The 16,725-nt window shown below is 39.2% G+C and overlaps 1 protein-coding gene across 2 annotated transcripts in view; it reads right to left on the bottom strand.

Annotated features, from left to right (window-relative positions):
• Nucleotides 1-769: 769 nt before the first annotated feature.
• Nucleotides 770-16,725, bottom strand: part of cdk4 (cyclin dependent kinase 4) — a 20,095-nt gene continuing 4,139 nt past the window's right edge. The window contains exons 1-8 of one of the 2 annotated variants that reach the window (XM_027279733.1): nucleotides 15,168-15,266; nucleotides 6,658-6,888; nucleotides 6,421-6,556; nucleotides 5,670-5,837; nucleotides 5,424-5,533; nucleotides 2,876-2,926; nucleotides 2,637-2,772; nucleotides 770-1,854 (exon numbers count right to left, since the gene is read on the bottom strand). In XM_027279733.1, coding sequence (XP_027135534.1) covers nucleotides 1,711-1,854; nucleotides 2,637-2,772; nucleotides 2,876-2,926; nucleotides 5,424-5,533; nucleotides 5,670-5,837; nucleotides 6,421-6,556; nucleotides 6,658-6,881 — 969 coding nt within the window. In that variant the 5' untranslated portion in view covers nucleotides 6,882-6,888; nucleotides 15,168-15,266 and the 3' untranslated portion in view covers nucleotides 770-1,710. Of the gene's footprint in view, nucleotides 1,855-2,636; nucleotides 2,773-2,875; nucleotides 2,927-5,423; nucleotides 5,534-5,669; nucleotides 5,838-6,420; nucleotides 6,557-6,657; nucleotides 6,889-15,167; nucleotides 15,267-16,725 lie in introns of those variants that run through there. The other variant, XM_019275904.2, reaches the window with a different exon arrangement.

The raw sequence follows: 16,725 nt of genomic DNA on the forward strand, positions 1-16,725 counted from the left end.
AAAAAAGGAACAAATGTGTAGCAGGGGAAACAGAATCAAGCAGCATGTAATTAAATTACACAGAGAGGAAACTGAAGATACTAAATTGGCTGTGCAGGTGATGATGCAAGACAGTAGAAGGATACAGCAGAGAGGAATAAAGATGCACTTTAAACTGTAGATAAGGATTGCATGTGCACGCACAATTGGCTTTAAGTAAATACCGTAGCTTTATTTGGGCCAGAAACATGTAAGAAATAATAATACGTTAGATGTGTAGATTTCTTTTTTATGTCAATTTATGGAATTTTGCCTCTTTGCTTGAAATAGTGTCAGCTAAAAATGGTCTATTCAGGAGAAAGGAATAAGCATTTGGAGCTGGAGTTTTACTGAGGTAAAGTACCGCTGGATGTGGTGGATAATTTCACCGCTTTAAAGGATTAGTTTGACATTTTGAGTTACTCGCTTATTTGCTTCCTTGCAGAGGAGTCAGGGGAGATCTATACCATGTCCACGCCTGTAAGATGCTGGAGCCTGAGCATATAGATTGGGAAACATTTTTGTTATTTTTTCACACTTTGGCTTTTCTACGGATTAACTGAGATACAGTACTGTTATTTAGCCTCAGTGATGCTGGCGTCATCAGGGCTTGGACTTGGAAACGAACATAAATCCTGAGTTACAAACTCAGGGTGCAGAGTGAAGGGTGTAACGGAAATTTGAAAATTTAAAAAAACAACAACAACAAAGCACCCACAAAAACTGAAAAAAAGAAAACATCTCTCGCTGATTCAGAGCCACATTCGTTCACTGTTTATTCAAAGTTAGAGAACAAAAGCAGTATAATGAGGCTACTGTTAATATTTAATATAGTTCTTTGCATTTTACACAAAACATTTCAGGGTTTTTTTTTTTTTCCAGAGGATCACATAATACACAAGTGAAAGTCTGAATGTGATTAAAATATTTGTTTTTATTCATTTGTAGTTGCAGTCCTGGTTGTTTTCAATCAGTTTTAGCAAAAAAAAAAAAATTAAACATGAAAAGTCCAACCCTTCAGTCCTCTGAAGAAACTATCTCGTTTACTTTATGAGAGTATTTAAGGGCAATACCAGTATTTTTGTCATGTGCGTCTTTTCTATTTTGGACTATTCTTTCTCTTCTTCGTGATTTTTCATACAGCTTATTGCCCGTCACAGGCTCGTGGTGTTTTCTTTTGTAGGATAAATAATACAAATACAGTAAAAATCACTGACAACTGGCTGTTCTAACCCTGAGGTGTCACTTCTGTCAGACATTGTTCAGCCTGTAACGCGAAAAGACGACATCTCCCTTTTCCTTCTGTCTAAACACTGTACAAAAAAAAATAAAAAAAAAATAACGAGGGCAACATTTCAGAGGAGACGACAGCTGTATCTGTTTACCAGTCCCTGCTGACGAGACTGATACAGAAAGCAAACATCAAAAACACTGGTACTGTCCTTGCAGACATGACATGTGAACATCATTAATCGTGACATTTACATGTTGGAAATCATGCCAGTGATCCTTAAGTTCACTCCTCTTCTTTTTTTTTGTTTTGTTTTTTTCATTTTATTCCATTTCTCAGGCTTTAATCCTTTTTGATGACAATAAAAAATATCCCACAGCATAACCCAGATGTCTTGAAAAGGCAATGCACTGAATGAAATTAAAATCCTTTTTTTTTTACGGTTAAGGCCAGGTCTAAACTTAGACACTGTTACCTCTCGCTGCATGTTTCACTGCATCATTACAGCTTTTTGTCTGAGTCAATGTCTCCTCGTCCCGGAAATATTCGTGTTCTAGGGCTTTCAGGGCAGATATTCGCTTGAAGGGGTCGAAGGTCAGCATTTTCTGCGGGAACACAGAATAGCAGGACGTTAGAGCTGCGTCACGATCAGATCACAGGTCTTAAAGGAACAGCACAACATTTTGAGAAACGCTCTCGTTAGATGAGGAGGTTGATACTTTGTGTGTGGTGGATATGACGCTGGAGCCAGCAGCAGCATGTCTGGGGAGCTTAGCATTAAAACAACTAACCCGGCTCTGTCTGTAGATAAACAAAATCATCCTGCCACCAACTATAAAAAAGCTCCCTGATTAACATATTGAATCTCATCTGTTGTCTCTTTACAAAATCAAAAATTTTAAAAAAGAGATTAGATTATGGGGAGATAAGATTATGAGAGACTATTTTATTTGGAAAGAACCAGTTGCCAAGCAACTGGTAGAAACTGCAGAAAGTCACGGGTCAGAAATGTTGATTCCTACAGAGAGGCCGAATTAAATATATTGACTACTTTAAAAGGCATTATTAAGCCACTGGTTCAATCCCCCTTTTTTAAAAAGGGAAAGGTTGTGATTTCATACTTTTTCTTTAAACGGTCCTGGGGTGAGTCCTGCTGTCTCTCCTCTAGTTTAATCAGCTGGTTGAGTAACAATAGTCACAAGAATGTCTAATATTTCACCAGTGGCATTCCCGTGGCTTGTGTTGAACATCAGCAGACTGCGAGGGAACAACATTCCTCAAGAGTCTGAGGTTACTTATCTCTTACTGTCCTGCTTTCAACTCTGTGTACAGCTGAAAAATACCGATGGATCGTCACTTTAACTTCCAGCTCATGGCGAAGTCTTACCAGCAATAGTTGCTCCCCCTGCTTATTTATCTCTGGAACAAAGTCAGTGATTGGCCGACGTAAAGGAGGGGGGAAGTTTTTTCTCGAGAGTGTAACGTCGGTCGGCCACTCCTCCTCTGGTGGCAAGCCAATAACTCTGAAAAAAAAAATCACATACAGTTTTCAGTGAAGTAGACATAAAATGAATCATCATGCATCTTCTAGTCAGATAAACGTGATGGAAAGTTACAGTTACTCACTGAAGGATTTTCCCAAGCTGATCCACTTCTGACTCTCCACAAAACAAAGGTCTAAAGAGACAGAACGTTTGTACCGAGGTTAACGGATGTCATTTCATGACTTCACATGTCTTTGCTTTGTGCAGGAGGGCAAACAGTAACACAGCATCCTTTTGGCACAAGCTGAATGATTCCACTGTTTGTCCAACATCTCACCCAGATCTGCTTGTTGATTGTTTAATAAATGATGAGCTATAATATATATATTATAACGTCGTGCCTCTGCTCTATCAATGCATCAATGCATCATTATATAATCACCATCATTACAGTATAACTGTTCCCACGGTGATTATTCTGAGGCATGAATCTCTTTATGCAACTCATGCAATGTGTCATTTTTACCACTAGATGGCGCTACGGTGTGCGTGGCTGGTTCTCAGCTGATCTGGGGGAGATGTTGTAAACAAACTGATGAGAGTTAAAAAAAAAAAATCACAAAATACTCTTGAAGCACAAGAAGTTGACTTAAATTCACACATCATGACTTTTGCTTGCTTGCAGAAACGGTTTGTGGACGCACCAGTAATGTTTGGGTGCGCTGAAGCAGGTCAAAGACTGTGAGCTGGCTGTGTCAGCGTGTATGACACTGATGGCAGTACAGCTACAGTTTGTGTCAATAACATCCAAAATATATATTCTTTGCATGTTATTATTATCTTTGTTGGAAGAGGAGCAAGACCGAAATAAAATATTTGCATGTGCTGTAACATAAAGCGCCGTGGCAAAGGCCGGCTCTTCACCTCCAGACAGTCTGATTTCCCCAGAGCCTCCTCGTAACGTGAACCATCACAGATCAAATCTGAACCCTCCTGAACTGTAAACTTATCACAGCAAACATGTGTGATGTGTCTTGAGCTAAAAATCTGGTGTAATGGAAAAATGTATATTACATGATTGTGTGTTCTTTTATAACCATATATAGTTCCTCTTGCAAGAATAAAATGAAAAAAACCTTTAAAGACCAACTGATTGACTCAAGATTCTTATTTTGTGTCGGTGAATTGCTTCCCAGAAATTTCAGCAACAAACTTGGTGTTGTCGGCAGGATCTCAGGCTGATCGCTGGGGACCCGGAGAAGGCGACTGATCATCTGAGACTGATCAAACTTGTCTCACCTCCACCTCAGTTCATTCGAGACGGGAGGACCCTCTCCGTGGACCTAGAAGCTGTCACCTCGACGTCCAACGAACTCAGATTAACAGAAAACATCCTAAATTCAGGGTAAGCAAATTTTCAATTGTTCAATGAATCTAAGGATCAATTTTGGATTGAGTCAATCAGTCTTTGAATATGGAGAAGAAGGTTACTCTGGTCGCATCTTAGGACAAGTGTACACTAAAAATCTCTGGGAGATTAACTGATAGTGTTTGTATTAAGTAGTAAGTATACTACAAAACTAATCTCCGGGAGGTTAAAATACAACTTATGAGAATAGGTCAGTCAGTTACCGAGGCAAAACTGGACATCTTAGGGAGACGTTTCTAAGATTAAAGGCGAGCACAGACTCCTAAGGAAATGGGTTCGTCTGGGTCCAAGGTTGTGAGAGTGTCCTGATTCTCCATGTTGTCAAAGCATGAAAAAGAAATATGATGATCAATGGGTACCGTTTTTCCACGTGAGGGTTGAAAAGTGGGGTTTCCCAAAAGAAGGGAGTTTAAGTATAAAAAAAAAACTACTTCTTCAAACAACCTGCATAAATAAGAGAAAGATTTCTAAGTGCAAGGTACCGAGTGAAACCAAACAAGACTACAAGGCACACAGTGTTATATTACTGAGATCAAACATGGCTATATATGGTTATAAAAGAACACACAATCATGTATGATAAATTTATTCACTCCTAAAAATGCTCAAACTTTTTACTTTTAACTGTTTGTTGTCGACGCATTTCATTTGTTGTCTCTAGAGTAAAGCGCAGGCAGGTTAGGGAAAAATCTGATCTTGGTTAAATTTGAAAAAGTCAGTGCCAACGTGAAACACGAGACAGGACAAGACTTCAGTCAATATTTAACAGATATTCCTTCTCTAACCTAAACCGAGTGTTTTAGTAACCTGCATCTAAAAACAATAACAGCATGGTCCAGTGCTTTGTACACCCTTCATATGATTTATGTACAGTACGGAGAGGACAAAACACGTTGCTAATGAACATTATCCAAGCAGTAGTTTCCTCTAAAATGTCTTTAAAAGTGCAAATTAGTAGAACAGAAACATATTTTCTCGGACACAATTGATGTGTGTAAATAAACCTGATTTCAAACTTTGTTGGAGTGATACGAGAAACTGGAGCTCACTTTGTAAGCTCAAACTTCAACCTTGCAAAAGGTACCTTCAGGACACGTAATCAAATCTACTACTTTTTGACTTGAATGAATGAGATCACCACCAAAATCGAAAGCCCTGTTCCTTTGTCCCAAGGTCTCTGCTCTCATCAAATTACATCAAAACATGTTAGTCAGATTATAACATGATCATCGCAAGACGTCTATTTTTTCAGCTGACTCACTTGCGTCTGAACATCTCAGCAAAGATACAGCCGGTGCTCCAGATGTCCACAGGTGTGGCGTAACTGGACTGCAGCAGAACCTCAGGGGGTCGGTACCACAGTGTCACCACCTGGGAGACACAGACACAATTGTTTAAAGTCAAGTAAAGGAAAACAAACATAAAGAGTCTCTTAGTCTCATCAAAATGGGTCCTTAAATCTGAATTTAAAGAAGCTGAAATTAGTATGGCCTAGGTGAGTTCCTACCACAGGAGTGAGGGCCATGTGGCAGCTGTAGATCCTGGCCAGTCCAAAGTCAGCTAACTTCACCTGGCCTTGGCTGGTTACCAGAATATTCTCCGGTTTCAGGTCTCGGTGCATCACGCGGTTAGAGTGAAGGAATGCAAGGCCACACAGCAACTGCCTCATCAGATCCTGCAAAAACACACACACAGGTATATTTCAGACAAAAAAAAGTTTGCTTTCTTCTAATCTGACAGATTGTGCAATTTAGTTTCAATATACATTACCAGACAAAAGTGTGGGGGTTAGTTGGTGGACACAACTTCCTATTCAGTGTTTTTCTTGCACTTACATTGAAGAATAACACTGAAGACATCGAAACTATGTAATACACATATGAAACTATGTGGTAAACATAAAGTGTAAAAAATATGTTGCACTCTCACAAACAGCTTAATGACGTAGTCACCTGGAACAGGTGTGCTTTGTCAGTTTGTCATAAGTTGCTGCAAAGAAACCAATACTGAGGGAAACCAACAAGAAACACAAGGAATGAACATGACAGTGGTGGAAATATGGTACTTTGATGTGATGATTGTGTGAGGTCCAAATTTGAGATGTCTGCATGTGTGGTTCCCACACTTGAAGTATGGAAGAGGAGCTGTGATGGTGTGGGGCTGCTTTGCTGGTAAGACTGTCAAAATTCAAAGGCCAGCAATGACACGCCATCCCATCTGGTTTACGTAGAAAATAATAATAATTAGTTAGTTCTCACTTTAATGTGGCCAGGCGGTAATCCTGGAGACGGGGCTCTCTCCAGGTACGTCTTGAGGTCTTGGTCCACATGTTCAAACACCAGAGTGACTTTAGTCTCTTGGTCCGACCTCTGGGTTGCACATACATCCATAAGCCTGTCATGTGGAATAAAGAACAGTGACTTCTGAGAGAGATGGTCACAATGAACGTTACACAACAGACACACGCACATAGACATTTCGTTTAACGGTCTTACCTGACCACATTTGGGTGGTCAAACTGCTCCAGCCTTTTCAACAGGGCCACCTCTCTGACTGTGGAGACCGGGAGGCCGTTTTGGTCCGTCTGGACACGTACGCTCTTCAGAGCCACAAACTGTCCGCTTTCTATGTCTCGGGCCTTATAAACCGTCCCGTAAGCACCTCCTCCGATCTCTGCCACTGGCTCATACTGGATACTGGTGCCGTGGGCCATGGCCATAGACAGACTAAGAGACAGATAATATGCAAAAGCTTTAATAAAATTAATTAAGCATGAGCTGCTGTCCAACATTGCATAGCAATACATGAAATAGTTGAGACATTTCACAAAAAAAACATATTTATGTTTGACTGAATAAGTGAGAACGCTGACCTGCTGGTGGCGTCAGAGAGTCAAAACATCACAGAGATTTATTCAAAGGTGGGACTACTGTACAAAATTTGATGGCAGTCTATCCAAGAGATATTTCATTTTGGACTAAACAAGTTATTGGCATCTCTAGAGTAACTCTGTTATTGAGGCGAGAAATGTAAACCAGTACAGTGAACTCTCCGTGAATTCCTTCTGTGTACTGCACGGGGAATAAACTCTCTTATATTTTGGCTGTCAGAGGCTGGTGGATTTTCAGTGATAAAGACACAACTGTCCTCAGGCTAAGTATAACACATTGCAGAAGATGAAATCCAAATCTATCTTTCGCGTCCAAAACAAACAGATGCCCCCTCAACGACTCAACTCAACTGTGCTTCAATATCAATTTCTGAATTACAGTACAGAATCTTATTTCCAAGTCACACTGCCAGCAGTGTAACAACTCGTGTTTGCTTTTCTTGAGCTCTTTAAATTCCTTGAAAAGGTATCTAATGTCACCTGCAACATAACTCTGAACTTTTGCATCCAGATGACCTCAGCTTGTTAGCAAACGGCTGTCATATTCAGTAAATTCAGCAAATTCAGTAAACCCGGGGCGGTCGGTAGCGTAGTGGGTTAAGCGGCCGCCCCGTGTGTGGAGGCTATAGTCCTCGGTGCAGCTGGCCCCGGTTCGAATCCCGCATCAGACGGCTAATTTACTGCGTGTCACTCCACCTCTCTCTGCCCCCTGCTTCCTGTCTATCTTCAGCTGTACTATCATAAAAGGCCAAAAAAATAATCTTAAAAAATTCAGTAAACCCACCACTGCTGTCCGAGGAGGGGATATGGATGAGTCACACAAGATCTCAGTAGTAGTATTTCTCATGCAGTATAACAACAAACCCGAGCTGTCGTAACACTACGCTCTACAAAGTGGGACCAGGGTTGCTTCTCTACTTTTGTAATTCTGTTTGTAGAACAGTCTGCTTCAGGCTGCTGTCTACCAGTGTGCGGTGGTTAGACTGCTGCTGTATACAGAAGGGCATGCTGTACAGCTCAACAACCTGGTAGATGTGCCAAGGTGCTGACTGGGCAGTTCTCGTTCTCTGCTGAATGCACAAAAATGTACAAAAAAAAAATACAGTTTCAGCTATTAGAAATGGGTAATATGGATACAGTCTTCTATCACAGTACGTACAATTTTATATTTTTAATACTTCAGTATAGTATATATTGAAAAACTGACAATGCATGGAAATGTCTAATCCTTCTCACTTAGACAGCCAGATGTAATTAAATTTATAGTTGCCTCAGTATAAACACTTTACACACAGTTAATCTTACAGCAGACATATTTCTATTGTCTCATGGTATATATTTTCATTGCCCAACTTTAATTTATATCAATTAAAGTTTAATAAAAGGTGGTTTTAATGTCCTTTCCGGGGTTCAGTAAAGTTCAGCTTATCATCATCATCGATGTGAACATTCAACACAATCAGGCTGCTACACAAGCTACACATTCAAATGTCTCTTTAACGTATCTTCACATCTGATGGGTGATCTCCTTTTAGCTCTGTCTTGGTCCCCACCAACTCCTGAGGGAAATATCTATATCTCTTTAGATGCTCGATGGTACTACTATGTTCGCTTGGCTTTGACTTTGCGAGCTGAGCGATGGTGGTAGACGGCGGTGTGAGAGAGCTCTGACTGCGATAAGAGCGGTAAGAATCAAAACAGTCGAGATGCGGGCTGTCAAACCAAAACAATGAGCTGAAAGACGCTAAAACAGTCTGAGGGGAACTGCTTTGTAGAGTGCTAATTTCATTAAAAAATACCGATTGGTGCAGCTTTGACATCATATAGAGGCGACGAGGGTAGCCTGATAAATAACACTAGTATTTAAACTATTCTGGCAGCAGGAGTTAACTATGCTTGGAGTTAAGTGCACAGCGCTTTACAGCTACTGTAGCTGCACTGGCCTCTGTTAAAGTGAAGCCTCATAAGAGCTCTTCAGGTACTTCAGGTGCAAATTGTTGAAATGTGTGACATACTTTAATCTAAAGAGGTATTTATCGACACTCCCCTTCATTCAACAACTCATTGTTTTATAATCCATAAGCTACACGACAAAGTACCTGACCTCCTGGAAGAAGTCAAATGACTCACTAAACGGTTAAATGACGCCATTTTAAAACAAATACACTTAACGCAGGACTCTCTGCCAGCACAGGAAGCTCTGCCCAAACAGCTTTTTTTGTCCCATTGCTTCTAACGTTCCTCTGGCCTCCCTACCAACTCCATCCATCCATCCATCCATCCATCCATCCATGCATCCATCCATCCATCCGCCTCCTGCCAGGCAGCATTCCCTTTGTTCAGGTTCAGCCTTTAATCTGTCAAACCAGTTTGGTACACTTCCCTCCTGCTCCACAACTTCTCCTCCTCTCTCTCTCATCAGTATGCCTTTTACCTACTCTACATTAACACCTATCATCTTCACACCTGACAAACACGTCTAGCCCCGCTCACTGGTGGTGGTTTTCTGGTCTTCTGTCTCAGTTCTTGATCAGCAACGTTATCATCGACTCAACCCCAGTGAGAGGTGGCTGACTCAAAAAACATTATACCTTTAAATCTTGCTTGAAGCTAATTTTATGTGAATTGACGCCTCAGACTGGTCTGCCTTAGTGACGTATGTGTTGGGGTGGAGGGTAAAATAACTATTAAAACGCACAACCTGGTCAAGCTCTAAGAAAATCATGTTCTGTTTCAATTTGACATTTTTCTTCGATACTAATTTAATATATACAGTGATATCACGGTCAATAGGTGTAGTCTGTGTCTGTCCGCGGTGTTCACGTGAATCTGTGAATCTGTGAATCTTAGAAGTATCTTAAATGTAGGTTCTTATAGTGTAAACATCTTCAATTGACAGTAATTGTCATTCATGCAACAGTGCACTAAAAATATATGTGACCTTTTGGGTTCCAGCTTCTTAAATGTGAGGCTATATATGATAGTAAGCTGAATATTATTGAGTTTTTAACTGTTGGTTGGATGAAATGAACAACGAATACATCACATTTGGGCTCTCTTATCTTATCCATTTTCTTTCAACAAAACATATATTTTAATCGAGAGAATGATCAATAGATTATTCAATAATTAAAACAATTGTTTGTTGCGACCATGAAATATACAACTCTCCTTCAGCGGACACGGTGGACTTGCTGGGGCGAAGAAGAAGTGTGAAAGAAATGAAGTTGAGCCTGAGCTACAATTGTTTGTGCAGAGGAGAGTGAGAAAACCACAGCAACAAAAGGGCAGAAACACAATCCACTGAAAGCCAAACACTTCAAGAAGAAAGAAGAGAATTCAAGAAATTCTTTTAGCATTCTTTAACGCTCCAAAAGGCTGTCAATCCTTTTTGCTGACAGCATGAGACACCCAGGAGGAAACACAGAGTCACTGCTGAATGTTGCAAAACACGCCTGTTTGGATGAATTTTTAAGATTCAGGTTAGTCGGTAAAAAATAACATTTATAGCCTTTTGAACCCGTTTTGAAAATCTCACCCGAGCTGCAGTTAACTCTTCTACTCATCGCCCAACATGTACATATACAGTAGGGTTAATTATATCTCAAGATATTCAGTGTTTTTCTATCGCATCGGCACTGGGCTACATTACCGGAGCATGTATCAGATTACGGGCTTAAAGATGTGATATAGTTTTAAATGTTCACATATGCTGCCAAACCACAACTAATGAAGTGGTTGATATATATGAATAGCAGTTAATAGTAAGAGGAAGAGACGTCGCATTATTCATGTTGAACACACCACATTTCTTCCTCTTATGCAAGACTAGAGTAATCACTGTGTCTGCAGACAGGAATCTCCCTGCTTCACTGTGTTTCTGCAAGAAATACATTTTATATTTCACATTGATTCAACATTATTCAGATCAAAACTGAACTGACAAACTGTAAATAAAACCTGCACATCTTTCCTGTTACGCTTCATGACGCAGACTCAAGAACACTTCAGAAACCAGTCTGTAAAGACAGTTTGTTGCTTGCATCTACAAGTTAAGACTCTACCATGCGAGGAGAAAAGCCATTTATCAACAACATCCAAATATGCTGCCAACGTCTGCGGGCTCAAGCATATCCGGGATGAACCGACAGAAGGTAGAAAAGCGTGCTGTGGTCCAAGTCCACAATTGTTTTTAGAAATCATGGACGCTGAATCGTCCAAGCTAAATTTACACTTGACATAGCGTCCTAGCTTTTTTTGGAATGGGGGTTGTACTGGCTTTGTATTAGAAATACATTCATATAAATACAGTTTTTTGGCTTTTAAATTCATGATCATAATATACATGATATATGTTTTACTATTTTACTAACTATAATAATGAGAACTAGAAAATCCCTGCAGAAATTTTGAGAGTGACGAGTGGGCTGTTGCCGGGGGTCTGTATTCAAAATACACATATAGTCTTTTATTTTAAAAGGGACTCTTATTTTGAAAATAGCCCCTCCCCCCTCTCCTCCTTTAGGCAGGCTTGAGGTTGCCAAGCAACCAGGACCAACTGCCGGCCCTAATCAGCAGAGCAGTTACTGCACCTGTTAGAATGTCAGTTGGAAATTCTGACAGAGAGTGAGAGAAAATGCTGAGACCACCCCTCGAACAGGAAGGATTTCTGGCCAAACGGTGTGGCGTACCTAAAAGCCGAAATGACCATCAGCATCCTCGTCTCTTGGACCATTCCCTTGCCGATTTTCAGGCGAAAATTCTATAAACTTTGGCCTCAGGAGTGAGAGAAAGCACAGGTGCTCCCTGCTCCTTCTGGAAATGTCTCTTCTCAAATTAACATGGCAGTCTATGAGGATGTGGATGGGTGTTGCTGGCGCATCTTTGTGTGTTACGCCAAAACTATAAGGCTGACAGCTTTAGCAGATGAATGTGAGTGAGAAGACAAATTTTCCTACGTTTCTATGTATAAATCATGTCTGTAGTGGGGCATTTGAGGCCATGGTAGTCGAATACGAGGCCACGTAGTCGATACGTTTTATTTTTTCACTGATTTTCTCTCTGCTCTCACTCTAGCTGATGATGTCATCCACTCTAGGGCAAACATTCCGCGCAATACACATCCATTAAACCCAGAAATTTGAGTAAAAACCTGCTCAACTTTAAGCCTTGATAGTTTAAAAACGGTAAAAGGTGTCGATGAGTGTAGTGAATCAATGAAGAGAAGGCAAGAGTATCTACATTTTAAAGTTTAAATGAAGTCTCTCGGTGAAAGTATGCCAGAGCAGTTCATTGTTGAAAATGTTTTTTCGGGTCTTTCCCATTCATTCCTATGTGAAATTTTTCGTTCTTACAAAAGTAATGCACTCGATTCGGGATGAAAACGCACGTTTTGATACAAATTTGTTGGGGTCCTCTCACCACTGTGGGCCATAATGTTCGAAAAAGGGTAGAAAATGAATGATAAACTAAAAAGAAAACACGCAGAAAGAACAATAGTTGACTCAGGTCGTGGACACTCTCACTAATAGCCACTCCCTGAGTAAACAGGTGATTGTTACCAACAAAACCCACTTGCTGTACTATCCCTCATTACATACCAGAGAAATCAATACTTTATCTCAAATTATTGATAAAAAAATTATTGTATTAGGTTCGCTGTGGTCTCCAGAGTCTATGATCAGAACTGCGTTCCAGCAGCGGGGCTGTTATACAGAAATAACAGACCATATTCATCAAAGCCATGTAATAAATACAATAATGAACAATAAAACCAGGCATTAATTGTGTTTTTTTTTTTTTTAAATAAAAGAACCTTCCCATAACATTGTGACGATGTTACTGTCAAGCTATTTTGGTTTCATTCTTTTAAGCGAAATCAAGCTATGAGTTAATATATTTTGGATGGCTCCTAAAGTAATTCAGTTAATTTTAGGTGTTTATCATCCACTCCTCTGCCATGTGAAACTTCCAGTGTAGGCAGACTGGTGTAGCAACTGCTGTGGGAGGAAGCACAGCAACAAAGAAGTCTGAGAAATACAGAAAATACAGAGAGGGGCCTGTGAGGAGGCTGAATAACCAGGCCTGTGCAGTTACATGCCAAACTGCACAAAGTTACTGATCTTCCGGATTCCTAATAGAGTTTAACCAGCAGTGGCTTTTTAAGGCTGGGAAACAGGAGTGTAGTCAGAGGTGAACTCAGTTCATCAACCTCTGTGAAATGAGAGTTTAGTCACCTATTTCCAGATCAGCTTATCAATCAATGTGCAGAAACAAGGTGGGTAAACCATGTTTAACTCTAAACTGTATTTAAAACTGCGCTCTTGCCGGGGTTTTCATTTACATTTACTGTATTTATTTGGAGCCATTATCTGACAGCTTTAGCTACTAGTTGCCTTACACTTAGCACTATTACTAACATTTCTTTATTAGAAAACATGAAAACCTTAAAATAAAATATGTTTTGTCATAATTAAAGTACAGTTTGGACGTTAGTGGATTCATTCACTACAATTTTGATCATCTTTACCTTTTTTAATGCAAAAAACAAAAAAAAAAAAAAAAATTTCATTAAATATGTAAAGTATATAATCACAAATCTTAGTTTCGTTTCTGAGTAATGTTAAACTTTTTACATTAACGTGTGAGTGATAATATCGTTTATGCTCGGGGTTTTATGCATGAGTCTTTCTTCACTTTTCTCCTTACTCAGTCTGTTCTGTTTTTTTGGGTAGACCACCCTCGACTTAACTGTTTCCTTTTAACTGCCTTTATCCATGCATGCCCTTATTTCCTCTTACTTAACTCCTCCACGGTGTTTTTTGTTTTGTTGACACTGTGTTGTGTTTTATAGCTGTATCTGGGAAACTTACGTTTCGCAAGAACACTTCCTGTTTATAGTAACGATTGTTTTAGTACGTATGTGCATCTTATGTAATGCTACTCACTATTTGTGCATACAGAGCAATCTTTCTGTGAAATGAGCCGACATGCACATTGGTATAGTTAGTATTTTATTGCTACTTTACTTATTTATCTGTCTGCATATCTCAGATTTTGTCGTTTCATTTCTATTTTTAAGTATTTTCTTATCCACCTTGTGCATCATGAGCTGCTGTATAAAGAGAATTTCCTGGTGTGGGAAACAATAAAGTCTGTCTCGTCAAAAGGATTTGAATACGTCCTCACCGCTGCAGTCAAACTTTTTTTATTTATTTAATAATTAACAGTCAGAACATAAACTTGTCAGGGCTCTGTGTTTTCTTGTTAACCCTTGTGGTGGAGTGTCCTCGCCCTAATTTCACAACAGGGAGGATAAAGAAATTGATTCAAACGGAGACTATTCATTATTGTCGAAACGTCCTCACTGTCTCATAATGACTGATCAGGCCTGAGTGGTCTCCATGTCAACCCTCCCTGTGGTCCTACGGAAGTGGTCAGGTTCATGTATATGACTTGTCACCTTAAAAGCATCTCTTCATTTCCTTTGTGACAGAACAGACACACCACCAAGAGAAAGAAAAAGAGACACAACACCTGGAGCTTTCCATCTCATAACACTGAGGTCATTAACCTGCAGGCTTATGTGATCACACAGCTCACATTTCATTCATCTACCATGATCAACTCAATGTAGCCGGACATGAAGCCCAGTGGGCGGAGGCACAGAGAGAGAGAGACAGAGACAAACAGGCCAGGACAGACGGAAAAGCCCTCTCTCCCGACACGTGGTGCTCCTCCATACCGCTCCTTTGTTAATTAAACCTGCCTCATAAAAATAAAAAAAAAAAAAAAGTGAAGCAACAACAACAAAAACACCCTGACTTTGTTTTTGCCCCTCTCACCTACATGATCACTGACGTGGCGGAGAGGGGAAAAAACAAAAAAAAACAGAGACAGATCACGGCCAGACAACTTCCACTTCCACATCTGTGCGCCACATTACATAAATGTCCTCCAAGTGTCAGAACACACACACACACGCATGAATCACAAAACGCGCTCTGCATGTACGCGACAGTTTGAGACACTTTACTCACCTCACCCTGTTGTTGTGGCGCGGCAGGTAAATAAAAAAATAAATAAAATTAAAAAAAAAAAAAAAAAAAAGCTCACTTCAGCTTTATAAGGAGGACATGCTCAATAATGTGCCACGTAGAACTCCGACAGAACCGGATCACAAGTGGCAAGGCGGTCGGGTCCAGCCCAGGGGTTCCCACACTGGATCTGATGTGGAGGATCCAATCAAGCGTAGGATTTCGGCCTTTTTTCCCAGTCTGCACTTTTTTTTTTTTTTTTTTTTTTTTTTTTGGGTTGTCGCTTCCTGTTGCTTCTAGCAACTCTTGCAGGAGGCGGAGCTAAAAAAGAAACAGCTCGTTATGTATGAAGACCTTCAAGATCTGCGGCAATAATCAAAACAACAATGCTGCAGAGTGATCCCCTCATGTTTGTTGTTCATAGCATAAGATTTAAATAACTCTAAAAAAGTTTCACTTGACCCTGCAAATTATAAATCGATTAAGGGTGTTCAATGCAAGAAGTTTGCCCTGGTGTTTTGATCCATCCAGAACAGAAATACTTTAATAATCCCAGGGGAAATTATTTTTGTTACAATACTCCAGGTATACAAACAAAGAAAAACAACATAGGTTAACAAGTAACATCTAAAAACAAATATAATATATATAAACTATATATATGAAGTATATAAAAGATCAAATTTACAGTTAGTAATGTGCAACAACTGCAAAAAGTGATTGACTGTGTTGTTGTGTCAGATACAGATTAATAATTACAATATTAAGTTAAAAAAATTAATCAAGGAAAAAAAATAAAATCTAAGTACTAAGAAAAAGAAGACAGAAATATGTGTTGTTTTTAATTCAATCCAATCTTCCACATAGAGCTTTTAAGACTCTTTATAATGTTATTTACAAGAGACCAAACATCCCCACCATGAGCAAGCACCGGGCGAGTGGCAGGAAGACTTTTTAAAAAATGTTAATTTAGCCTATAACTTTACATGATTAAAAAAACACAAAGAGCTTTAACAGTACAACATGAACGAAGAAGAAGAGAAGAATGTATTTGCCTATATAAAATAAATTATGAAGTTGTTTGCAAAGATTTGTCTTGTTTGAACTGATGCATTTCAGTAAACAGATTTAAATCAGATCATGACAATTTATTTATTTTTATATATTTATTGATGTTTATACTTCAGTCATGTTATTGCAGGTTCATAAACCTAAGTTGGTGTCATAGTTACACTAAACAAAAAAAATTTGATTGAAATGAAATGAAACTTGTTTACTTAATAAATCAATAGTGTACTTGTACTACAGCACAATTATAAAAAACTGATGTACTACCACGTATAAACAGTACATTTGTACACAACGACTGCACTACTGGACTATGTTAAATTCATCCGTTTTTTCCATGAATCATATATAATAATGTTGCAATTTGAGATGTAACTTCATTCAAATCACATAATTATTGGCAAAACAAAATAAAAAAAAAAATTGTGGCAGTAAAGTCTAAAGAAACATTTTCTCTGTGTGATGTTTCTTGTTGTGTCTCATTGGAGGAACGAGTTTAGATGAAAGCTGCACAATGTGATGAATCTTTCATTTGAAATCAGTTTATTGAAATAAAAACATCCATAAAC

This window comes from Larimichthys crocea, chromosome VI (assembly GCF_000972845.2).
Source record: "Larimichthys crocea isolate SSNF chromosome VI, L_crocea_2.0, whole genome shotgun sequence".
Classification (NCBI taxonomy): Eukaryota; Metazoa; Chordata; class Actinopteri; family Sciaenidae; genus Larimichthys; species Larimichthys crocea.